The sequence below is a fragment of the Anas acuta genome, chromosome 3, assembly GCF_963932015.1.
Source record: "Anas acuta chromosome 3, bAnaAcu1.1, whole genome shotgun sequence".
Classification (NCBI taxonomy): domain Eukaryota; kingdom Metazoa; phylum Chordata; class Aves; order Anseriformes; family Anatidae; genus Anas; species Anas acuta.
Window position 1 is genome coordinate 25,992,329 of NC_088981.1, and position 27,033 is coordinate 26,019,361.

The 27,033-nt window shown below is 33.5% G+C and overlaps 1 protein-coding gene across 13 annotated transcripts in view; it reads left to right on the forward strand.

Moving 5' to 3' along the window:
* Positions 1-27,033, forward strand: part of RYR2 (ryanodine receptor 2) — a 408,101-nt gene that overhangs the window by 333,657 nt on the left and 47,411 nt on the right. For 6 of the 13 annotated variants that reach the window (XR_011094640.1, XM_068676244.1, XM_068676245.1 and 3 more), the window contains 11 exons: positions 1,413-1,505; positions 1,863-2,033; positions 3,327-3,386; positions 6,897-7,031; positions 9,262-9,296; positions 10,828-10,941; positions 12,573-12,669; positions 16,290-16,393; positions 17,022-17,073; positions 17,221-17,274; positions 18,964-18,987. Coding sequence is in view for 12 of the 13 variants with exons in the window: in XM_068676244.1 (XP_068532345.1) it covers positions 1,413-1,505; positions 1,863-2,033; positions 3,327-3,386; positions 6,897-7,031; positions 9,262-9,296; positions 10,828-10,941; positions 12,573-12,669; positions 16,290-16,393; positions 17,022-17,073; positions 17,221-17,274; positions 18,964-18,987 (939 nt within the window). In the remaining variant the exon portion in view is untranslated. The remainder of the gene's footprint in view (positions 1-1,412; positions 1,506-1,862; positions 2,034-3,326; positions 3,387-6,896; positions 7,032-9,261; positions 9,297-10,827; positions 10,942-12,572; positions 12,670-16,289; positions 16,394-17,021; positions 17,074-17,220; positions 17,275-18,963; positions 18,988-27,033) is intronic. The other 7 variants (XM_068676253.1, XM_068676254.1, XM_068676256.1 and 4 more) reach the window with 3 other exon arrangements.

Genomic DNA, 27,033 nt, shown 5'->3' on the forward strand with positions numbered 1-27,033 from the left:
ATTAATGACTTTCATGTTTGACACTTAAAACATTTAAAATGTCTGCCTAGTTGTGGGAGTTGTGTGTTTTGTAGCATAGTAACACTATGTTAGTTGTTTCATTTAAAGAAAAAACTTTTTCCTAAATTGCAGTCTGTGCACTTGAGCCTCTAGGGCAATTACAATAAAAATTCATTTGAAAAGGTACTCAATAGTACTAGTGGAATGAGAGTTTTCTGAAGGAAAGGCACAGCATGACTTATAGTGACTTAATTTGTATTGCAGTGCAGATTTCTATTTCTTTAATTGGTTAAAGGTGTAAAATTCAAATATTAAGCCTGGGTCTGTATCTGGCTTGCATGAAGGAAAGCTAGTAAGGGCAGCTGATGTTCTAAGAACAAGGAAGTATAAAATACATCTTAAAGTAGTTCTCCAAATAAAATATTTTTCCAAGATGATACTGTTTCATATTTTATGAATTTTACCAGTTAAGGATTTCTTCTTAATTCCGCTTCTACTAAATATAGAATGCTTGGTTCTCAAGTCTGTTTTCTGTAGTTCATATGCAAAAACCAAGGGGTCTGGAGTAAGACCCCTTAATCAGACACCATCACTGATGGTGCAAAAATGAAAGTAAAGTATGATTCCTGCAAATACTAGAGCAAAAAGAAGGAAAAACTCAAAATTGAGAGAAACTAAACAATTTCAGATATTGGATCTTGTTATGGACTGTGTCTATACCAAATTTATTTTCTGCCATAACTTCATTTTTTTCAAGTCTTGGGAACAAGATACCTTCTTATTTGTGTAGCTGTGCTTCAGTTGGACTGTAAGATTTATTATAAACATTCACATGTGCAGAAAACTCATTGTACTGTAAATAGATACTAGATCATCAAGTTACTTGTGTATGTATAACATCAGTCTTTTATTCAAACTTGCATCAAAATAATACTGGGGTTTATAAAGGTAAAGATGAAATGCATGGTTTATATGTAAAGGCGATATTTTTATAGTGAAGTAGAGGAGATTTTATCATGGCTGCTTTTCTTGGGGGTGTTTAAGGAAAGGTTGGCTGTAGTGCTTAGGGACATGGTTTAGTGGGTAATATTGGTGGTAAGGGGATGGTTGGACCAGATGGTCTTAGAGGACTTTTCCAACCTTAATGATTCCATGATTCTGTAATTCTATAACCAAAGAAATGTGAAACTATAGTATAGGAAAAAATAATAATAATAAAAAAATCCTGAGACAGTTAATATAAATAAATCTGAAATTCAAGGCTGTTTGATCATCCATTCTATTTTTCTGTCCTTGTGTTATTTTTGTGGATTTTATAAATCTCCATTTCATCTACATTTTTATGTAAGATCTGTTTGGATACATTCCTCATATACTGTAAGCACTTTTGACTAAGATTTTCTATGTTTCAGAATTTCAAAAGGGAAGAGCAGAACTTTGTGGTACAAAATGAAATCAATAACATGTCTTTCCTTATCAGTGACACCAAATCTAAGATGTCCAAGGTAGTGTAAATATTTTTATATCTTTCTCTTTGCAAAGGGGAAGCTGATGGGAAGACTCCAGAGAAGAATGGCTATTTATTTATTTATTATTATATTTATTAACCCTTTATGGGAAGAAAAAGCACTGTTGAAAAAAAAAGCAAAAGGTAGTCATTTAAGAAGCACAGTGGATTCTCAAGATATTGATGCAAAATACTGGCAATGATAAAAAGGCAATTCCATTTTGTAATGATGCAGCTGTATAAGGCAGTAAGGAAATTGTCGAGCCAGAGACAATGCTACTATCTATTTAATATTGGATATATATTTTTTAAATTTTATTTTTAATTTATTTTCCATCTTTGCTTTATGCTGCAGGCAGCAGTTTCTGACCAAGAGAGGAAGAAGATGAAGCGGAAAGGTGACCGGTACTCTATGCAGACCTCTCTCATTGTGGCAGCACTGAAGAGGTTACTTCCCATTGGCCTAAATATTTGTGCCCCTGGAGATCAAGAACTAATTGCACTGGCCAAAAACCGATTCAGCATGGTAGGTGCACTTGTTGCACTTCTAGAAGAAATAAATATTTTACTAATGAATTTCTTTGATTTTTTTTCCCATTTTGTTCTTACAGCATGACACAAATACTGTGCAATCTGCTAATTTCAGGAAATGCTGAACTTTATTTCATGATAAGCAGGGCTAAACAGAAGATATTCTGGTATCCTAGAAGTGTTGCTGGACTTCGCTCTTCTGCTTTTCTACTTCTCAGATGGAATGTCTGACCTTTTTATTTTGCAGTCTTCAGCCTGGAAAATGAAAATTTAAGGCTAGCATTAGAAGTGGAACATTCACATTAATTCTATTTGATCTATAATCTTTTTCATTTTAATGTTGCAGTGTGGGAATATATAGAATTATTATTCATAGTCAAGACTGTAATTCTGTTGAATAAAGGCACAATGGGTGGCAGTGGTAAATAGCAATCTACATGTTCTCATTTTCAAGGCAAAAAAAAAGGTTTCAATTTGGTCGTATTTATTTTCTAAATGATTAGTAAATGGATAGAGATGACATTCTTAACTAAAAACAGTTATTTCTCTCTCTTAATTTTTAATGCTAAATGATGTTTGTTGTATTTTATGAAACTTACATTAGGAAATGCATATAAGAACTACTTGTTTCTTATGTTCACAGTCAAGTAGCATAAATAATTCTTTTTGATCTTTCCCATGTGAGTACAAGAATTTCTGTAGGGATCCCGTTCTTACTGTTTTAAAAGTATTCCCTAGGAATAAACACACAGTGCAACATTGTGATTGTAATTTGGAATATACTCCCTCATCAAGCTGTGAAGCTTTGTACAAACTAGCAGGCTATTTGACCTTTTGTCAACTGAACTGGATGTTTTTAAATAATAAAAGTTATCTGAAAGAAGCTGATATCAAATCAGAGAAGGCTGTGCTCTCTATTGTGTTATAAAGTAAGAAATAGTTCTGTTAATGATATTGATTTCATTTGGTCAAAGTATGCGTGTGTGTTTGTATGGATATATACTTAGATATCCATAAGGTAATAATTTTAATTCAAACCTTTATTCAGTGTAATGACTAAATGTGAACAAATACGAATGTTGGTATCCAGAACTCGTTCCTATGAGTTTGGATATGGCTAGCTTTGGCCTCACACAAAAAGATGTATTACCACAGAAATTTTCTTCACTTCCTTATTGTCAGTTTTATTCATCATCTGGACCAAACCCAAGCTTGACATTTATATTAACAATATGTTTTCTTAATTACTTTCTATACCTAATTTATATAATTTGTAATTTGTTGACAGAAAGATACTGAGGATGAAGTACGAGACATCATACGCAGTAATCTTCATCTCCAGGGCAAGGTAATTTATGTGCAGTTTTTAAACATGACCTTTCTTCTGTTGAATTCATTGTTGTCACATTTCATATAATGACAGCCTGCATCAGTTATTTAGGATAACTCATAATCCCCTTTTCTCATCTGTCAAGTAACTTTTTCAGTGGTTAAATATTAGGTTTTTTTAATGTGTTTATATATGTATTATATAAAATATCCTGTGACCTTTTGAATCTCTGCCAATTAGCACGATCAATAAGAAGCTGAGCATGGTCTATCACTGTTTAAACTCTACCTTCTGATTGTTTGAGGTAGAATTTGCAAAATGCTCAGTGTTTACTTGTATCTGTTTGAAGTGAGAAGGAAAGGAAACCTGACACTTCTGTATACTCTAAAGTAGAAAATCACTGCTTGGCTATATTTTGTCCCTGTTTTGCAGCCCACAGAAAAGAAAGCATTTTGGAAGAAGTATAGATTATTTTTTTTTAGTTGAATTCCAGTTAGTGCCAGATGAATAGCCTTAGGGAAGAAGTCCTGAACTGGCCTAATGTAACCAAGCTGTTTTCTTTAATGCTTTGAATAATGGCAAAGAAGAGGTCAGAATATGGAAGTGGAATAAAATGACGTATTGAAGGAAAAAGCAATCAGACCCATGGATTTTGCTTTATCTAGCATTACCCTTTACCTACTCCCTCCACTTCCCCCCCAGAAGAGTTTGATTCACATCAGGGACTTGCCGTAGTCATTAATTGATGACAAGGAAAAACAAAAAAACTGAGTTGGATATCGGGCTTTTTTTTTTTTTTTTTCCTGAAATAGTATTTAAGAATCATCCAGAAGTCTAGATTCCACTGCAATGTACATGACAATATGTTTGTTTGTTTAAATGGTTTGGATGTGCGGTAGTTCTTCCAGAATTTTCTCCTATCTTCTGCTTTCTCTATCACAAGATTATATGGAGCTTGGGGTTTCTGGGGCTCACAGGAAGATGCATCATTTTGCAAAGCTAATGTTTAATGCTTTTCCTCATAAAATATTACAAATCAAAGTCCAATAGCTTTAAATTAAATGGAGTACACATAGGAAAGTTTACCTCTGACTACGAAAGATTTGGTTAAATCCTAAAAAAGAGCTTGAAATAATTATCTATATATAGTGAATATTATTGTGTGCTGTAAAGCAACAGAATCCACACAGGCATTCTTCCATACTAGGAAGAACGGAGCATTTATAAAGATCTATGGTATGTTTCATAGGTAACATATATGGGTATACTTAAGCAGTGACACACGCTATGAACACCTGAACCTGAAATGTATTGTGATTTTATATGTGAACTTGGGCAATGTTTACTTCATGATAAAGATAGGTGTTCTTTTCTTGAATCATTTATTACTGACATATTTCAGAGTTCAAATTAGAGCTAAATTTAAAATTTAATAATTTATAGTTATGTCTACTGTTAACTTCAGTTGTTACTTGCAGTTGGTTACTCTATGAAACTGTGATTTCATTAGTATTTAGTCACTGTATCATGTGACTGTACATCGAGTACATGTCAGGTAAAGTCAAAAAAAATCATGCTTCCTGCTAGGAAAAATAATACCAATGTATTTTGTGCATACACCACCCTTTTTTATCCAATGGAGTTATACATAAAAGCAATGTAAAACAAATGGTCTTCAATTATTATTTAATGTGACCAGTTAATAATGTAACTTAGTTGTGATGGTATTTGTGTAAGGTGACTTTCAAAATAGAGGAAAGCTATCACTTTATCAAAAGTCTGATTTTCTTCCAGGCACGGCAATATTACCATAGCAATATTCTTTCTTTAAATGATGTTTTCTGTTGACCACTTTTGTTTCACAGACACTGTGTTCTGTCATTTGTGCTAGAGCTAATATGTGATTTATCTCAATTTTTTGTTTTTGGAAAACTGCACTGTTTAAGAATCATCCTTCTTAATCTTTATCTATAAATGTTTCAGCGTCTATTTCATGCATTTGTCTACCTTTGTCTACATTTGTCTTCACCCTGTTTCTGTCTTTCCTTTCCTTGCATGCCTGCATGCTGTTACTCAGTACCGAGCCTTTTATTTCAAGAAATTGATGACGAAACTTGCATTCATTTTGACATGGATGAAGCTCAAGTCACCAAAATCTTCTTCCAGCCATGCTAATTCACACCTTGAAATGTCAACTACTCATGCCCTTAGAAAACTACCTATACAAAAAAGCTGTACTTTGATAGAATGTGAGGAGTCCTCTGATCAAAAGACATCTCTGCCTGTGCATAAAAAGTCTTTTGTGGACTATCCATTCATGATGATCCAATCAAATACTCACACAAAGACTGTGGATGTGACAGTTGTTAAGAAATGGAAAATCCGAAAGGTGGAAGAAAAACCTGCCAATTGTGGCTTTCTAGGTTATAATAAGCTATTATTGAGCGACTGTGTAAGTTTATAATTATTCCTGGAACTTCAGTAAACCGTGTATTTTAAGATGTGTTATGGAGGTGAATTAGCGTTATTGTCTCATTCTAGGCACAAAATGAAATCTGGATTCACAAAGATGTTTTAGAAAAGTAAGTGTTGAGTTTAAGCCCTATTCAAATCCATGGGGTTTAGGCTCCCAAATGCTCTGGGAATCCAGGCCAGTGTCACTTAAATTGCACAGTCGGGAATAGATCACTGGTTACAGCTCTCAGTAAAATGGGTTTCACATTGCAAATGTCTTCAGTGCTGTTGGCACAAAAAATAGTGCTTTCAGTGTGTGTTGCATCAGTGTTGAATAGGAGAAGCACTGGGAGACAAAATAAACCAAAAAAGAAAAAAAACCATGGATAATAGTAAAACTGAGAATCACAAATCACCAAAATGGAGAAAATTAAATGTAAAGAGAAAAATGAGAAAAATGTTTTGCCTCATACAGCTTTTTATAATTTGTAGGTTAATAAGAAAATACTTTTTTTTTGTTTTGATAAATTAACCTTTATTTTTTTAGGTAGTAATCAGTTAAGTAAGGATTTTCTAATGTTTTAAAAAAGCTTAAATCCAAAAAATCAGGTGTCAATAAGATTTATTTTCATGACTAATTTCCATGACTGAAAGCTAATAATCACAAATAACAAAGCAACAATTTCATTATTATTTGTTTTAATAATAATTCAAGTCAGTGTATAAAGTTGTGCCTCTTTCTACCTCATATTAATTACTTTTCCTCAGATAATATATTCATCACTGGTACCAGTGCCATTTGTTGGCCCATGATCATTTGCTCTTTGTATGATTGTAATACTTTCAGTCCTCTGGAAGCTTTCAACAAACCTTGCACAAATCAGTCTTAAGTTTTATTTGCCTGTGTTCTCCTAGTCAACATAGTGGACACCTTATGGGTTAGCCATGTAAAGGTACGGGTTAGCAATATAAAATGCTTTGTTGTACTTTGAAACCGTTTCTGTACTAATTAACTATTTATTCCTACATTTGGAACATTTTGCCATGGTTACACGTGAAATCTTTCTCCTGCAGCTTGAGGATCCCGCCATTAGATGGCAGATGGCACTTTACAAAGATTTACCAAACAGGAATGAAGATTCCTCAGATCCAGAGAAGACAGTGGAAAGAGTTCTTGATATAGCTAATGTACTTTTTCATCTGGAACAGGTGAGACATATTTTCTCAATTACATTGCCTCTTATTGTAAACAAAAGCATTCAGCCTCTCTGTTGTACTTTTCATCTGTTGAATTTAACTTTATATTATTTTTTCTTCCATTTGGTGGCTACTGTTTAGATGCTTTCCTTTCTGGTTTTTAATCCAATATCTTGTGGTCATATCAATCATATAATGCTTTTTCAGCAGCTCCAATAATCATTTATTAGGAAAAGAACTAGTGATACATATGTTTTAGCATCCTTCTGGTGCACTGCATCTACCAGGAAGTGATCAAAAAATTGTCTGTGGAGCATGAAATGTGATTTAAAAAAAACAAACAAACAAAAAACTGAAAAATGTATTTTCTCAAGCTTTTTTCTTTATTCGAGATACTTGAATTATGGAATTAGAAAGAAACTTAAACTGGCTACATAAATATCTGATTAGAAGTTGCACACTTTAGCTATATAAAGCTGGACAGCGAGATGGCTTGAAAGATAACTTGTCTATTTACTATATACGAATTAGAAAAAATGTAAGAAGAATTTCCAATTGACAAAATAATTTGCTAAATTTTGACATTTAAAAAATTCTATGTTGGTACATCCTACAAATCAAAGACTATTTAGTAAGTTTAATTTTCTCATTTTGCTTACTGAACTGTATTTTTAACTTCAGATATTTTTCTGTGGTTGCAAGTCTATTTTGTTTTGTTTTATTTTGTTTTGTTTTATTTTGTTTTATTTTATTTTATTTTAATTTATTTTTATTTTTATTTTTATTTAATTTTGTTTTTTATACTGAAGAAGCAGCATATTAACCTTAAGGGCATTTCTAGTGGCAGAGATAAGCACTGCTGGTTGCACCATAGACTAAGTGATCACACATAAAATTTGCTTTTTTTTTTTTTCCCTTTTGAAAGAATACTTAAAAATTCAAGGCTGTCTTGCTCTCTTACTAGATTTTTTGATTTCAGAAGCTTGGCACAGATTTTCATGTAAGGAAGCTTCCATACTTTGAAGAGGCCACTGGTTCAGTCAAGTAGGAATCTGAGGGATATATGGAAGTACTTGTATATACTTTGTGGTATTTGCTTGCTTGCTGAGTGACCCTCAGAAATCTTGGTATCCCGCATACACTGTATATTGATGTAAATACATCAATACAATACAGTATATTGATGTAATATATATATATGTTATTACATATATCCCAGTTGTTCTTTTCTCACACATCTTCTCTATATAGTTTACCAGCCTTGCAGACTGGCAAATTCAGCATATTTACATAGTTGAATAGAAGAGGAAAAAGAGGATCAAATAAGTGATAGAATGTATAGTGATATAATGTATTGTTGCCGACGGAAGGAAGACCCAGACGCTCAATATGAGTGAACAGTGAACTTCAACTTTAATGGATAGCTCAGTCGTCTTTTATCTAGTTTGAACATAATCAACTCATACATATTGCAGAAACTAAGCTCAGGATTGGTTAACACTTCCCGGGCTTTTCAGTCTGGTCCTCCTTCTTTTGGCTACCTGTCCCACCTTAGGGACTTTCCCGATGGCCCAAGGGCATTGTGTCCTTGAGCCTGATTGTCTCTCAGCCAGCTGCATACGTGCCAAGGCTCATGTGAGTTGAGTACGGTGCTTCACCAGCCCATTGTCTCCCAACTGCTCAACATTCACATGTCCTGCCTCACTTAACGATTCCTCCACAATGTATGATAGAATAAAAGCACAGCAATCATGTTAGCCTACTAGAGAAAGAGTTCTGTTACAGAATCAATTTCACTGAACCTCAAAATACCCTCAATAAAAAATAAGAATACCCTGGATTTCCCTCAAAATACCATATGGATGTTTCATATCAATAGTTTTAATGAGGTAAATGCTGCCTACTTTTGTTCTGTGTACTTGGAAACTTTCTATTTAGGGATTTGGCCCCACAGCTTCACTTCTCTTCTATAGGCTAGTGCTCAGGTATAGATTTTTTTTGTTTTGCTTTGCTTTGATTTGCTTTTTGCTTCGTTCACTGAATGGGTAATTTTGTTTCTTTAGAAATAATAGATATATAATCACTGGGACTGTTTCTATGATAAACTGTAATAGTTCTTCGTTCTTCATATACAAATACTCCGGCCACTTTCCCTATGGCACTTGGAAGGATCAGTACTTCAGCTATTTGTTTGTATTTTCTTTCCTTGCACAACTAATTTATTTGTTTGTATTATTTTCAGAGATCCGCTTGTGTAGGCCGAGGCTATTTCTTTTGGGAAAGTATAGAGAGTTTGTTTTTGAAGACATTACTAACTATCTAACTTTCACATTTGGATTTGTCTGATTTCTAAATTGTTAGCACTGACTTTGTTTTGTGTTTGTAAATATGTTTGCAGTGAATACTTTTCTATCTTTTCTCATCAATAACAATTTTTTTCACTTGTGTTTTATATTTTGAAAAAAAAAAAAGTGTTGTAGAATACTGCCATTTAATCTTACAAGTGTAATTCTCCAATTTTACTGAATGCTTTGTGGTATTTTTAGTCAGTTTAATTAAATGCTTATTGTTTAACTATGAGTAATTTTTGGTATTTCAATAAACTGCTAAAGTCCTCTTTGATAACTACATGTATGTGTGGATTGAATACTCAGTGTTCATAAACATCATCATCACTTCATATTCTAAGACAAAATGTTTTATTTTAATACTAGGCAGAATCACTAAGTCTTTCAGATTAGGGATGCTAACTTCCATAGATTTCTTTGATGGTGCTGGAAGACAGAGGATATTATTCCACTACACAGTAGTCTGTAAAACAAACCACTGAAAAAACAAGCAAACCACACTTCTTCCCCAACCTTCCCCAAACAATCCCAACATTACAGGAGTAGTGTAATTTAAATAAAATCAAACTTTATGGAGCAGATGTAAAGTAAATTGCAAAAACTGTGAATGGACCATGTGAAAGGAATCATCTGTAGCACAGCCTGGAATCAAAGTTCCCAGCCAGTCAGGCTATGTACTGTTGGTCTTTTGGACCATAACTTCTGATTTTTTGATGGAAACTAGGATAGAAGGTAGAACAAAGGAAAATGAAAGAATATGAGAATGGAGCAGACCCAATCTTATCTCATGCTACTTTAAAGCCAGGAGGCAGAAAGCGAATTAATCTGAAAGCAGATCTGCAACATTATGAAATGTAGCTGAATAAGATATTTTGGAATACCTTATGTTCATTGTAGCTATTTAGATTCGTGGAAGAGGTTTAGTTCTAACTAAGAGTCTGTGTCTCACTTTTAAAGTTCATTCGTTTCCATTGTAGCTGGTCATGGTAAATATTACAAATAAGCACTTAATAGTATTTAGGAAGACTCCTTCTGAGCCTGTACATGTAACCTCTGTTAAGGTGTACAATTTAACTCTATGTAAAGAGTAGTGTACCAAAGGAAGAGTGAGTGAAATTCTTTGTAATAAAATATAAGATTTCCTGGCAGATGGTTTCAAGATAATAATACTCCATCTGGAAGACCTAAGAAGTAGGATTAAGTAAACAAAGAAAATAAATATACCATAAAAGGAAAGGGAGATTTAGTTTTATGTATTTATTCATTTATTTTAAATTGGATTTCTACAATTTGACTGACCACTTGAATGAACTCTGTCTAGAACACGTTTTTCCATTTCTTATTCTTCTCTTATCTTTCCAGTTGATTTATGTTATCTAACATTTTTATTATTATTACTATGCCCAGACAGTGGAGACGTTGCCATATTTTTTATTTTTCCATATATATTTTATGTAACAGGTTGAACATCCTCAGCGGTCCAAAAAAGCAGTGTGGCATAAACTGCTGTCTAAACAGAGGAAAAGAGCAGTGGTTGCCTGCTTTAGAATGGCACCATTATATAATCTGCCAAGGTAAGTGCTGTATTTGTTTTATCATTTACAAATGTGAATACAAATGTGTGGTTTTGCTCATACAATTCTATTTGGTGAGATCTGAATGAAGAATGACATGCAAACCAATAATTGGGAAACTACACGATAATGTACACTGTATGTTTCTTTTAGTAGATCTTATTACTTTCTTCTAGTATATGTTCTGAACAAAAATAAGAAATACATTTTTAAATTTGTGGTTCTTTCTTTCTGACATTTTTCCACCTGTTTTTTTTTTTTTTTCTGGTGTGTTTGCTTTTCTGAAAAGTATACATATTTCACAGGAGATAAATTTAGAAATGGATATATTGGGGTCATTGTAATTACCATCTTTGGAGATAAATGTCTTCCTAAAATATGGTATAGCTCTTGAACTGGGGAGTTATCTTTAATATTTGATGCTACATTTTCTATAGAGAGGAAATAAACTGACATTTTTTGTCTAAAAATTTGTCTATTTACTCTGCACTTTTGATAAGAGTGGAGTGTTCTTTTTCTACTAGGAAATTATGCATATACTGTAGCTTCACACCTTTTTCTTCTTTCCTGGTCAAAGGAGGCTAAGATCTATAGCCAGGCGAGATTTTGGAAGGAAAGAATATTCAAGAAACACAGAGGAATCTGTTTTTTCGTGCAGTTGCTGAAAATAATTTCAAGAACATGTATCTGATATATTCAACATAATATAATTCTCTTTTTTTCTCAGAAGCATGCATATTATTACCGTTAAAACAGTTAGTAGGGTGAGTCTAAGCACAAAGGCATGAGATGTCATACCATCCTGAAATGAGGCTGTCTTGATAGTTGAAAATAGAACCAATATATTTACATCTGTAGCTCTTCTTACTTATAACAAATAGATCACCTGCACATAACTAATATCCCATATATTTCAATTATATTATTTAATAATTCAGTTATTCCAGTTATCTTCCTTTTCAGTATGTGCAATTGAGAGTTGTTTTAAAGAATTAGGAATAATAATAACATTCTTCATAGAGACATATTTGTCACACAGTCTATTTTGTATTGAATTCTTAATGAAACAAACAACAACAACAAAAACAACTAAACAAAAAAACACACAAAACTGTAAACCTCATCATTGGCTTACTCCCTCTCCCCTAGCCTCACCAGATATTTAATTTCATGGAAAAAGTTGGTTTATAATTTGAAATGTGTGAGTCTAATCCTGAACATTCAAAAAATGTAATTATTTGAGCACAATACTATCTATTGCTGTTATCATACTGAAATTAAAATGATATGAAAACATTTATTATTCAAAATAAAATGCAATAATGTGGTAAAGTGCTTTTATCTTTCACTAGTGTTTAAATTTCTTTAATGTTCTATTTATTATTTGTTACTGAAATCATTACATTAATATTTCTGAAACTCATATCAAAAAGTAATGTTTCAATTTGAGAATTTGAATCTAAAGATAAGTTTTAATAAAATGTTTTGGACTCGTTTTGCTGTAGAAATTCAGCTTCCCTTTTAAACAGTAGCTGTAATGTAGGGGCACTTCTCCAAGCTAAATGAAATCTATTTGACCAGATTTTCTCCTTATAAATGTAAAGCTTTTCTTTTAATTTTCTTTTTCTTAGGCATCGAGCTGTCAATCTCTTTCTTCAAGGCTATGATAAATCATGGATTGAGACAGAAGAACACTATTTTGAAGACAAACTGATAGAAGATTTAGCAGTATGTCTGTGTGCAAAGGGTTGTGGGAATGTATTATGGATTAACATTAACATATAATCATAACTATAAGACTGTGGGGTACATAAGAGATCATCTAAGCTATCTCTACTAAAAGGTGTGATAGTTGTTAAAAATCAGAAAAAAGTGGAGATTACGAAATCCCCTTAGGCAATCTGCCTCAGGGCTTCAATAACCATATTATAAAACTTTTTTGTCTAAATTACGTGCCATTTGCTGTCATTGCCATAACTTTCAGCAGCTGCCCTGTGGAAAATGGTTTATTCCATTCTTTCTTTGCAGTTAACTTTTATGTATTTGAAGACATTATAACCCACATTAAAGCCATTTAAGTCAAAAGGTTAGAATGGGAAACTAGAGTGGTTCTAGTCTAAGATTAATCACTCTCACAGAAATAGACATGAAAAGGGTATTCATTGGGACTATCCGTGCAGAAGAGTCTTCTTGTACTGTTGGTCAGGGAAGTGAGGATTTTTCCCAGCAGTCAAATTTTAGACTTTAGTCATAAGCTTGATAAGTCCTTGGACTGATTTTCAGGTAAGGCTTATGTCCTCAAACTTTATAATCATCTCTCAGAAAGGTGGTTTTCATGAGGATTCAGCAAGAACTAGGTCAGAAAATGTTTGTAGTAGGAAATGTTTCCTTTCCTGGAGGACCAAGACAGACTTTTTATAGGGAGGAGGGCCAGCTCTCTACAATAGGGAAAGAAAGCTAAATAGAAAATCGTTATTAGGAAAAACAAATAAACAAAAACCAAAACCAGTAATTGTTAATTTGCTTTTAACTGTTCAAAGTTTGTGCGTAAAACCAACTGCCCAAGTTGTGAACTATTTTGAAAATAAGGATCAAAATAACAAAAGAAGTGTCAGTAGCAATAATTGCAACACAAACAGACTATGGAAATTCATTGTCTGCCTGCACACATGCAGAATTCATTTCTTCTGACAACCTGATAGTGGTCTAAGCATTATGAAAAAGCAAGAGACTTGTACACAAATGCTTTTTGTACGACATTTTAAACTGATATTTTAGTATGTCCCAGCACATTTAAAATGTTTAAATAATGCATGTTCATTGCCAAAATATTGACGTTTTAGCAGTTTAGAGTGTGTGTGTATGTATATGGAATGTGGAGCAGCACAGCTCTTTGTGCGTGCATGTGTTGTGAAGGTATGTATGTGTGAAGAACCCAGCACAGCCATTTGATTACACTTTGACTTAAAGGGTTGTCTCCATATTTTGTCAATGAAGCTGCATAATTTCCAAGTTTATATATAACTTCTTGTGAAAAACTGTTTTAGGGAAGACAGAAACAAACTTGATTGGCTCCTATATCTTCCTTTAATAAAGGACCACAGGCATTCACATCACATTCACTAACTCCACAAGCATACAGATAAGTTTGTCTCCAGCCCTCTCTTGAGGATGTATTAAACCTTTCATTCAGAAGAGTGATCAGAACTCTCTTTTAAATTGATTTCTATTAAATTGTTACTGCTTTATAGCACTCCTCTGGAGGGTGAACTCTTCAGCTCTGTGCAGTAGGTTCAGACTGTTGTGTTGTGTTGATTATGTTGCTGGTGAAGGTTCTCTGACCCTCTTAGAGAAAATGTACCAAGGTGTAATAAGGAATTAAAGATTTATTGGCCAACCAAGATGGAATCATAGCCCAGGCTGTGGTGATAGATCTCATCTGGAAGACTTGAAAGGAAAAGCCTTGGATTGTGCTTCAAGCATTGCCTGACATTTCTGAACTGTTCAGGTATTGAGTAGAATACTGTAACAAACCAGTGCTCAGAGACTATAGCCAAGACTTCATATCCATGAGCTCTCTGTAGTCAGTAAACTATAATGTCCTATGGCTTAGTACATCCTTTTTCGGAACTGAGAATTTTGAACTGTCTTTTCTGCTAAGTGAAAATAGTTTAAAGGAAGAAATTCAGTGAAAACTCTCTCCTTCCTGACTTTGCCAGATCCAGGCCTGTGGTGGGGCATTTGCTGGGATTTAGGATGAGTGCTTTCATCTTCTTAAGCATAGGACTGGGCCAAAGCAGGTTTGCTTCTTGAATTGTCTATCCATAAGGATTTATACAAAAGTGGCCCTACTATACATTTAATTAAAGAAAAAGATCAAAATCTTCAATGAGATTGAAATGAAGAGCAGGGGAGGCTTCCCATCTTCCTCCCCCCCAGCAGTAATTATTATTGATTACAGTTATAATATGCCTTGTTCAGATCTTGGTATTTATATGGGAAATATTGTCATATATTGAAAAATGTGAAGTGAACCTTGCATAGCCAGCATAACTATTTTCACTTCAAATTGTAGAAGTACACTAGCTTGTGAAACAGACATGCATACAAGTCAAGTAGAAGTGAATTCTCAGCTGCAACCAGTCATGTTTGCTACAACTGAGTTGAAAAAATGGACTTCACAGGCCATGTATGCAATGCAGTACTCAAAGAACATTCATACAGTAACATTTTTGGTGCTAGCAGAACACTTTTTTCTTGGTAAAAAACTCCATTCTCTTTACACCTGTCATGTGGCCAACACTTTCTTATTGATAACAGATAACATCTGGCATTTTATTATTAGTATTGTTATTATTACTTCTGCAGTTTTAACAATGCATACAATTCTTTTCATCAGTATTTCAGTGTATACTGCTAGGTGAAAATGAGAAGGAAGAGTGTGCATAACTTATGCAACAAGTTTTCTGTGAGTTACAAGATACTTTGTAGAAAAATATGTCTGGATGAAGGAAATTTTTGAACAGCTAGTATGAAAAACTCATGATCTGAAATGTCTTTTGGCAAAAGACAAGAAGTCAGAGGAAAAATTTTGTGTAGATTATTTTCAAAACATCGCTTCAGTGATTGGCATCTTGTTATCTGAGTATATTTTCTTTTTGCAGTGAACTAACCACAGCTGTCTAAACCTGAAAGCAAAATAGCCACATGAAAAAAACCAAAACAAAAAAAAACCAAACACAAACACAGAAAACCTACTCATGTGTATATATAAGTTATTGATTGATATATTTTTATAAATTATTGGTATTGATATTCTGATATTCTAAAGTTCTCCATTACTGGTAGACATGGCTCATTCTGGATGAAGCTATTGGTGAGTTTGTATAATGCTCCTCAGGGAACATTATGTTCCTCGGGGAACATTATACCTGGCATAGCACTTGGAACAAAGGATTTTAATTTGTAGCTGATGAGCCTTGTTAACATAGGGAGAAACAGGCTACTGTTTTTGCTACCTAAGGAAAGGATGGCTTCTGATTACCACTCATTCTGAATGATGAGGGTAGAAGACTGAAGGTCTTTTCAGAATTTAGAAAAGAGGGTTCAGAAGAGAAGATCCCAAGCTTTGCATATAGTATCATCTTTGTAAGTCTTCACGGTGTAGTTTAAACTCAGTCAGGATCACTTTGCTTGGAATTTGTTTCCTCCTGGTTGTCCAGGTCAAGAATTATGTATGTGAGTATTTAAAGTTTAATAAATTGCACAGAATAAAACATTTTTCATAATAAATAATATAATGTACTTTTACAAAAAGTAATCTTTATTTCATTTTTTTTCCCCTAAAGAAACCTGGAGAGGAACCAACAGAAGAAGATGAAAACCTTAAAAGAGTTGATCCTTTACATCAACTTATTCTGCTATTCAGTCGAACAGCCTTAACTGAAAAATGGTAGGGATAGTGTGAAAGACTTCAGAGTGTATGCAGATTTTCAGATTACTTCTGTATTTGAAGATATCCATGTCTCTGTTTAAGTCAGATTCCATAGGCTAGGCCAGAACCTGTGCATATGTAAACATGGTGAGTTTGAGTTACACTGGAACTTCTCTAGCCTGTGGTAGTATGTGAAGAGATTTTAACATGACTGATAATGAGATTTAATGAGTTTTCTAGAGGCACAAAGACGTGCCTATGCACTTTGTCACAGTCCTGGATGCTATATTCCTGGCTGTGTTCAGGACTTACTATGTCTCTGTCTTCTGTGTTCCCTATTCACAGTGATATTCTAATTATTAAATATATTTCTAGGAAAAAAATAAAAATTAACTTTGCTATCTTTGATTGAACTTTTAAATTTTTTTTCTTTTTAATTCTGTGTACTGTGTTTGTACTTGGCTTTGCTTTTCAGTCTGTATTAGTTAATCTAGTCCTCATTTTCAAAAAAAGATTTTTGTAATTAATTATAAGTGCAGAAATCCTTTAAAATATTTTTAACGTGCTTAAAAATATTTTGGAGCTCAAATTCTACTTGTATTGCTCTAATCTTCTGTCTCTTCCCTTTCCTCTCTCCATTACCCAGCAAATTGGAGGAAGATTTTCTCTATATGGCTTATGCTGACATTATGGCAAAGGTAATTTTTTAAATGTAAAAGATCTTTTACATCTTTTCTGTTTTATTAATGTTAATAATGAAGATCAAGAGAAATTGTGTAACACAAACTAAGCCTTAGCCTCCTCTGGGCTTATTAGTAAATGTTTTCTTTTTTGCATGGTATCAGAGTTGCCATGATGAAGAAGATGATGATGGTGAAGAAGAAGTGAAAAGTTTTGAAGTAAGATTGTACTTTTGTTTTTTTTTTGTTCATGGATTTTTTTTCTTGTCATACTAGACATTTTTCATAGCTTCTAACTGACATTTATGTTTCTTGGTTCATGGCTTACTGCAGCTTATTATGCCAGTGAACTGCATGTCAGAAGCTGAATTGGCAAAATATGAGTCATCAGATTCACAGTAAAACAAAAACAGTTGTGTCACCTAATATAAGACTAATTTTAGAGTACTTTAACATATGCTATATGTTCATCTGGTTGATTTTAACTTTTTAGTTGGTGAAGAGAAATGTCTTGGGTCACATTTTATTCTGCAAGTCTGATAACAGGCTGTATCTTGTAAAGTATCAAGTCTTACTTTAATTTGCATGGTGAAAATACTGAAATTGTACTGCTTTTTTGCAGTAGCCATTCACATTCAGTACTAGCAATTTATTCAGAATTTTTATGTTCATGTATATATGTGAAGATATATACGTGAGTACTTCTTAATAGTAACATATATACGTATAGTACTTCTTAATAAAATGTTAGCTTCTGTTTATCAACACTGCCAAGCTTTTTATTACATTGAGAATAGGAAAGCTGTATTCATTGTTCTTTAAATGCTGACTTTTTAGTGATTGTCTCTACATAAGGAAACACAAATGCATGCATTGCTTTGCAAGAGTAAGAGATGCAAGTCCTTGGTATGCATTTGCTCTGGGATCTTTCTCTCTTTTTCCATCAATAATGTGAAAGTCACATGAAATTTGTCATTCTGAGGGGCAGTGAGAGAATTAGCTTGTTAAAATTTTAAGGATGATACGTAGTTACATTAACTACATTAAAAACTGTCTTATATTTTCAAATCAATTAATACGTATGTTTAGTATATTTACTAAAGCACAGAAACATGAAATGCATGCTTGTATTATTAAAAAAAATATCTAAATATACTGATTTATTTGATATAAAAATATCTGTGCTGTTTTGATTTTAGACCAGTGCTTTGAGGTATGCTTAATATTACTCTCATTGTTTTGTACATATCAGATGTTCTGTATATTTTCTAAATGCTGTGTGAGATAGCACTGAGTTGTTCACGTATATATTTCTTATTTGGGAATTTCTTATACAGAAATTAGAAAAAATACCAAATTCTTTTCAGTCCTTCAGAAGTTCTAGTCCAATTGAATTACAACTAACATACCTAATATTTAAAATTCTGTTTCATGATAAACACCTAAGTTTGAATCCGAATTACAGTGCTCCTTGTAAAGTTTTATTTTTGGAAGAACAATATATATGACATTATCTAATCAAAACATATTTATTTCCATAAGCTTTTGTCAGTTAGCCCACAGATGCTTGTTAGATAATTAAAAGACTTACACTTGCATATATGAAAGTTTATAATTAGTAATTAAAATGAATGAAAAATGTTATCAATAAGGTTTTTATTAATGCTCCTTACCTAAGTTATAATGGGTTTCTTGTTCTGCATTCCACCATATTTTTTGAGAGATTTTACTCATTTGTATTTCATTATTATTTTTTTCTGTAGCTATGAAACTTCTGTTCAAATAATGTATTAACTTTTCAAAAGACAATTTTGTATATGTATTTGGTCAGTCACTTACCTGCAGAAAGAAAAATTGGACTTCTTTTTCTTATTCCTATTTTGCTTCTTGTCCTTGCCCTTCCTTAAGGTCACAGGATCCCAACGCAGCAAGGTAAAACAAAAAAAAAAATGTGTGTGTATTTGTCTGGGTCTATTTTTGTGACTTTTAGGCCCAACGTCTTGGATAAGTTCATCTAAAGGGTCTTGAAAACATTTCTAATGTTTTAGTTCCAGCATAACATCTCTCTAGCAAACTCTTCTTGTACACAGACTCTTATTAAAGGCTCCAAGAATTATTTATATGGAATTTCATACATAAATGCATTGCCATTTGGGGGAAAACTGAGTGTCATTTGGCTTGTTCATATTATTCTACTATTCTTGCTTTTTGTGCATAAGTTATCTTCTTTCAGGTTATAATTTAAATTGAATGATTTAACTAATACAGGTGTCTTTTAAGGGATTTTTTTTCTGCATCTTAGCAGATACGTATGCATTTCTGATATACTAGCAGAACTGTTCCAGTAGTTGTCACATTGGTAGCATCAGTTATATTGTAGTTTATCTATATTTCAGATCCTTTGGAGTGGTCTCAGATATTAGCCTTCACTGTCATAGTACTTGAACGAAACTCCATAGCTCAGTACCTGAAGTGATTTCTATTTGTTCCATGCTTTCTCTAAAAAAAAAAAACCAACAGTGACAATTGCTGCGAAGTGTCACAGTGTTAATTATTGTTGACTTAATTTTTTAGAGTCTTTCATGTGTCACTGTGAAAGTCTCACCTTCCGTTTCTGAAAGGTGCCCATAGCTTGAGCATCTACCTACCTACCTGCTGATTTCATAGAAGTCTTGGTTCCCATTGTTGACACTGCCTGCTTGCTGATAGTGCTGCAAGGTTGATGTTTTGAGATACATGGTGTGTGGGGTAGCTAATTTTTGGTTCTGAGGTGCTTAAATATATTTATTTGTGCGGTGGCTAATGGAAGCCAGACTCAGTAGAAATGACTTGCTTGAGATTGGAAATGCACAGATTTGGCTGATGGTCAGACTCCAGGCAGTAGTTTCAAAGTTCAGTCCATTATGGGGAACAACTGTAGGTATCTCTATTGAAAAGACTGAGATGGTTTTAGTTTTGGGTTTTCTGGCACTTACTAGCATCCAACTTATGAAATAAAGATGTTCCCATACAACTGCAGGAGAAGATGTACTTCAGGATCAGCTTCACTCTTACTACCTCAAAAGTTTGATCAGTTCTTACCCCACCTTCATACTATGAAAGTATTATCCTAGAAGATGAGTGCACTCGCACAGATTTGCAAATAATTGCTTAAAAGGTGCTATTATTGACACAAACACAAAATACATTCTATAAACCCCCCAAATCAAGCATGTAATCAACCTAATATTATATTATCTTCTTTGTTTCTTCCCTTAAGCTATTAAAATGCTGCTTGTCTATCACTCTGCCTAGCTGGTTACCATGTACTAACCACTATATGCTTCATAAAAATTGTTCTGTTTTGCTGACTGAGAAGTGTTTTCAAAGAGTAAAAGACAACAATAAATAATCATTGCTTCCTTTGTGCATGACAGGGAACAGTTGTAAAGATGTGAGACTGCATACACCAGGGGTGTGTGTGCTTTTGTGTGTTCTGACTGTTTATCTCAAAGTACAATGATGAAGGCAATTCTCTTTTATTCCATGCTCTGTATGCATGTAAAAAGACTGACTGTTCACTCTGAATGGAAATTAAACTCTATGGCTCCTCTAGGCTTTAAGAATGTGTGATGTTTGAAGTCCTGAATCCTTTCACAATCAGAACAATTGAGACCTTTGGGCAAGCTTAGAATGTGATAACGATGATGAGTGCATTTGATCTGAAATTTTCATGTTCAGTCTTCATGCAGTGTAATCTCATTTTTGCATGAATAATCTCTTTCAGGTTCACTATGTGGGCAATAGGGAGGTCACAGTATAAACCTACAGTAAAGTTGTCTGCACATTACCATGTGTCTGTCTGCATTTGACTGCTAGTATTTCCTGTGAATTATGGTTATCTTTGCTCCTTGTTCTTTGTCTTTAAGTTAACTTTCTGTCCCATTTAACAGTTGTTCAATGGACTCTCTGTAGAATGGATGTCAGTGTCCCTCTTGATTATATCTGATAGGAAATTCTTTCCAATCAAAGTGTTTCACTAGCTGAATGTAAATTGGTTTCTGCATTTGAGTCACCAATTCTACTGGTTTGCTGCATACTAATATGTTATAAACATGTGACTCAAAAAAAAAAAAAAACAAAAAAAAACCACACCACAAAAACCAACCTAGCTCATCTATTAAAAGTTGAGTAGTTAAATCTGTGAAAAAAAAAAATAAAGAGCTTCCTTTGACAATTATCATCCTTCCTAGTACTGGTAACAAGTTTGTTTAGAACTTTTTATTGATTAGGTTTTTTTTTTTTGTTTTTTTTTTTAAAGGATACATGACAAGTGACGTGCTGTCACTAATCTCAGGCCCAGAAATACTTGCAAGTTTCAATACTTACAAATAATGAAAGCTCTTAATTGAGGATCTAGCCTATCAGAGGTGGTCATTATTGCCTTTAACTGTCACAAAGCCTGCATAAATGGAGTGTATTTACACTGTGTATTTATAGTGATTATTTCTTTTCAAGAGTGATATGAAATAAGGTCAGACACCATGATCAGTTCTTAGAAATTAAACATTCCAATCCAGTGTATAAAAATGTTTCTCTTTAGTTTTTCCTACCTGTAGGGCCTAATGAAATGAATACAACTTTTCATTTATTACTTTAATACTTCCAATATCTTTATGAGCAAAGTTTGTCAAAACCCAGCCTGTGAGGAGCTGCAAAAAGATGCCCATCTCTGCCAAAAGGGATAGAAATAAAATGTGAAGTGAAATAAAATGTTGGTTTTAAGTACTTAAGAATTGCACCCTGATTTCGGAAACTGACTTCAGTAAAGATCATCCACAAAAACTATTCTAATAATGAAAGAGTAGTGTTTACTTACAAACTGTACATTCATAATCTATTTCTGATTTTTTTTTTGGTATGCATTTCTTCTGAGAATACATTTGCGAACTTTTAACTAATGAGTTCAAATTTAGATCTGTATTAAGAGCTACATTAAATCTCCCTTTGACCGTAGGCAGGGAACTGTGAGTAAGTTTATACCTTTATGTTGCAAGACATTTCCTTGAAGACTGAACATGCTTCTCTGGTGGAGAATTGTTTCTTTACTGATTTTCTTAATAGGTAAAGGAGCCATTATGCTGAAACTTGCTGATGTCTAACAAAGCTATTTTTCTTTTGTAACTGGTGGTTGGAACACCTCAAATAAATCTTTAGTTTGACTTCTTGTTCGAGACTTTCTGTATAGGTAAGGTACAAAAAGGTACATAGGAAAGGTACAAAATGAAAATACTCATTCTGTGATTGCCCGTAATTTCACTTAAATTTTGGATACTAGTTAGTGCAGGTCTCTTGAAGCCAGTGTCCAGAGTTATGAGACTCTGTGGTACCACATAGGTGCAATAGATAAAATCAGAAGTATGAAATTTTGTCCAGTAATATTTGATAGTACAGGTAGTTGCTACTGTTTAAAATATTTAGTAGCATTTAATAGCAATTGAGTTTAGCACATCCAAATGGTGTGTGTTAATATCAAAATTATGGGTGAAATTGATATCTTGAAAATGCTTCGAACACTGTTGTCCAATAGACAATTACACAGTAGTTAAATAGAAATCCATTTAGAATTTTTCTTTGGACATGACAGCTAGACAGCAAGAATGAAGTTTTGTAAAATGTAAGTAGAGACCCTGCAGGGCGATTTAGAAGATCTGTCCATAGCCTTTCCACTGATGAAGATGTCAGCATGTGTCTAATGCCTTCTTTTCTGTTAACCTTGTGGTAGCATTTGGACACCTCTATGCTCTCTGAGCTGTTTATGTATTGCCTTACTGAGTGGTGTCCTTAGAAAGTTACAATAAAACCTTGAAATTCAGAGTATTTTTAAGCTAAAATTTTGATTTTAATTCAGAGTATTTTAAAGCTCTTTCCTTCAGCTGGGGGACCAGAGGCTTTTTAAGGCATGTCCTGAACAAAAAGTTTTCCTCCCTGGCTGAGGCCTGTTGCCCAGCTGCACTGCGGATTAATGAAGGAATGCTCTTCAGATGGTTTCCCTTCAGCCAGACAGACAAGGGAATTGCTTTCCTGCCTTATACTTCAAAACACAAATGGATTTACACACAATGTTCTCTAAACACACACAACTAGTTCTCTAAATTGCGGTTATACTGTCCACAACTGCAGGATAAGTTATTTGTACATCTACTGCAAAAGCACAGACACGTGGTTAAGTAAGATATGATCGAATTTTACATGTTGCTGTAAAAGGATAGAGTTCTTGTGCTCTTTCTTAGGTCATTATGTTGATATTGTGCTATTTGTTATTTCAGGACCTTCTTTCTCTTGTTTTCTTGCTGTGTTCCCTCCTCAACACCTACCATTCCCATCAATCACGTTTTTTTTTTGTTTTGTTTTGTTTGTTTTCCTCAGAGATTATACTCAGAAAAGAATTTCTTTCATCCAGTTAGAGAATTTGTGGTGTCCACCACTAGACAGTAAAACCTTCCCCTGTCATTTGCTCCTACTTGATTGCAGTGTTTGGATTCTCCACCATCTCACTTACAGGATCGCTGAATTTGGGTCAGAGCAGTTAATATATTCTTTGTTATAAGGTCGGCTCTTTCTCAGTTTCTGGCCTATTGGCTGTTTTGGGGTATATGAATAACATCACCTCCAATTTATTACAGGGAGTATATTGCAAAAGTCTTCAAGGGAATCTCTTTTCTGCAAAGTGGATAATACACCCATGATTTTCTCAGGGTTTCAGTTTGGGAGCATACAAATAAATGATTAGTTAAGGCTATTTGTTAAGATCTTTCATCTTGTCCTATGGCTGCTTTCCATCTTCTGTGTTTATCAGCATCTCTACCCACTACATAGTTTCAGCTGCTTATTACCAGCATTAGCATGGTGTGTTTTAAGAGCACTCCCTGGCATTTATCTGCCCTGCCTTTCTGCTCCTTCTGACACTTGTTACTTCAGTGCTGTAGCGCTGGTTGACATCCATGAAGGCCTTTTGCAGTCTTGGGGTGAAAGAGTGATGTGCTTTGAAGAACAAATACATTAGAGTGATTAAGTGATCATTTATAACATTGAGGTTCTTCAGATTCTTTGATTATTTTTGATGCAGTAATTAAATAATGATCTTGCCAAATCATTGTTCTATGTAAGATATTCTGCTCCAGCTAATGAATTCAATTGAAGTCATAGAAGAATCTTCTAAATATTCCATTAATTTTTATTAAAAATAATCATAGCGATAGTTAAACATCTATTTCACCTATTCCAAATATGTCAACTTTGTTGTGCAACTTTAAACAAAGAAAGGGTGGCACAGTTTAAAATGTGTAGTTTCTTAGTTATGCTTTATGTTAACATAGTAAAAAATGAAAACTGAGAACGCATAGATTTGAAAATCCCCAAATACAATATTTTTCCTTTTATAGATTCATAACATTGTCAATTCCTATCTACTTGAATAGGAGTGAGTAGGTTGAGTGATCTCCATATCAGTATGGCAAGAATATGGTGTCACTAAAGTATGAATCAAATGTTACTTGAGAAAAAGATATAATTGAATGACAGTGTAAACATAGTGACATCAGTAAAGATATTGCTGCAAGCTGAAATGGAGATATTTTAACCAAAATGAAATGTGTTTTCAGGATATCTTTATTACTGTGAATTTGTAGCTCAGATTTAATGCTATTTTAACACAGAGTAGTGTTTTATTTAGTACAGTATATTTTCAGGTTGTCTGGTTGTTTTCCCTTTCTCTCTCTCTCTCTCTCTCTCTTTTTTTTTTTTTTTTATAACCATGTATCCAATAAACAAAATACATATCTAATGTAACACTAAAGTTTTGAATATAGATTGTTCACAAGTTGGGAAATGTGAACTATTATGTTGATAAAAACAATCCTTGTGACCATATGGATTCTTGTGCTGACTATAGATATGGAGTAAGATAGTTATGTCATACAAGCTAATGATATAGCAATCTTTTCCTCTCCCAAGCAATTGTTACTGGGAGACTCAACAGAACACTAATACGTCTTTCTCTGGATATTAGTGTGAATACAAGAAATAATGTTTATGAATAATTGGTATCATTCTTATGTCTTTTCGTCTTTTCAGCTGTTATACTGTGAAGCCTATGATAGCTTTTTTGCTATCTTGTCTGCAATTTGTTAAAGATTTGAATAAGATGCCTTTTTCCTCTTCAGTTATCTTTTTTTTCCCGAGTACCAGTTAGATGAATATTATTTCCTTTCCTCTCATCTCACCTCATTACAAAAACACACGCTAATACCCAAGAAAGATGTTTGTTATCAAATTAAAACAGCTCTTTTGGCATATGTTTTACCTGCCTACATTTTATTTTTAGCATTATTTGCTTAGCACCAACAGTGATGAAGATGAATGGAATGAGTATTTTTGAATTTATTAAGTAATTGAGTTAAGATAAAGAAGATAGAAGCATATGTTTACTTAGTAATGTTTAATAAATACCCTACTACAGGAAGTCTACCAGTGTTCTGAAGTCTTGTGAAATATTATCGCATTCAAAATAGATGTAGTTTTGAGGAAATTCAGAAACTGCTTACAGACTGTCACTCACTGCATGTTTTTAAGAATGTGGTAGTTAATTCATGAACCTTTTTATCATTTTTTTGATGATGTTTAGACAGCACATTTCTATTTAATTATATTCTGGTAGTAGTATCAAATGATAGAAAGTTTATATATGTCTGCTATTGAGGCACATCAGTATTCCTTGACTATGGAAAAGTACATAGAAGAAGAAAGCAGAGCAGGTACCAGAGAAATAGCTTTAGAATAGCAAAGAACACTTTCATTATAAAATTCACTTTTAAGATTAACTATAATTATTCTGTTTGCTAATAATTTAGTAAATTCTACATTTTCCTATTACCTTATTCATATATTTAATCATCTGTACTTAAAAAAAAATTCCTTTGCTTTTACCAAACTTCTGTTTTTAGCCTATGGCTGTTTGGTATTATATATATATATATAAGCATATATAGATGTATATATATAGAAAATACTTGAGTTTCTGCTTTCAGAGCATGATGAAAAGATTTCATCATAGCAGCTTGCTGGAGAAAATCTGTAATATGGGAATATTTGTAAATATATTTCTAAATGGTCAGCTTTTCCCCATATAAATGAAAAGCACTGAAGAAACAATAGATTTGGTTTTATTATTTGTTTTATTTATTTATTTATTTATGTTGAATTACTTAAAATGTTTCAGTTCATATGAAACATTTTTTACTTCCTGTTGTGATAGTTTTGTGAAGTCAAGCCACTGACTAATTATTTTGACATAGCTTCTTGAAATTAACTTTCTTGAAATTAACTGGCGAGTACAATAAAGTGCAGAAAACCAACCTGTTATCACAGGTAACCATTAGCAGTAAGCACACCTTAACAGAAACAGGGATACCTTGACCAGCTAGCAGCTCTATTAATTTAGCATACTTTCTCTGTTATGGGTGATCCACTAAGCATCGGTACTGCCATGTAGCAGGATTCATACTGTTCTGCTTTCCAAGCCAGCCTAACATGTATATGTGTTGCATAGAGAAGGCGACAGAGAGGAAGCATTGTCAAGCTGAATTAAGCAACATGCTCTTTGGGAGTTATCACCAAAGGAATGATTGCTTTCAGAAGAAATGTACGTGGGTTTTTGTTTTGGTTTGGTCTATGTTGCTACTAGTTACATAGACAGCTAGATTTCTCATGGAAAATGTCACTCTTCTGACTTTAAGCCATTGGCAACACCTGTTTCTTCTGTTCTTCTGTAGCACCATTACCAGAATTGTGCATACCAACTTTGTTAGTCTGTAGATTATGCAGCTACATCCTTGCTATAAGCATTCTTAAGAACTTATCAAAAAATGTTGTATAATTAAATTAGTATAGGTCTTGGTAGGTTTGTGAATAATAGATCTTACAATGAAAGACACCTTG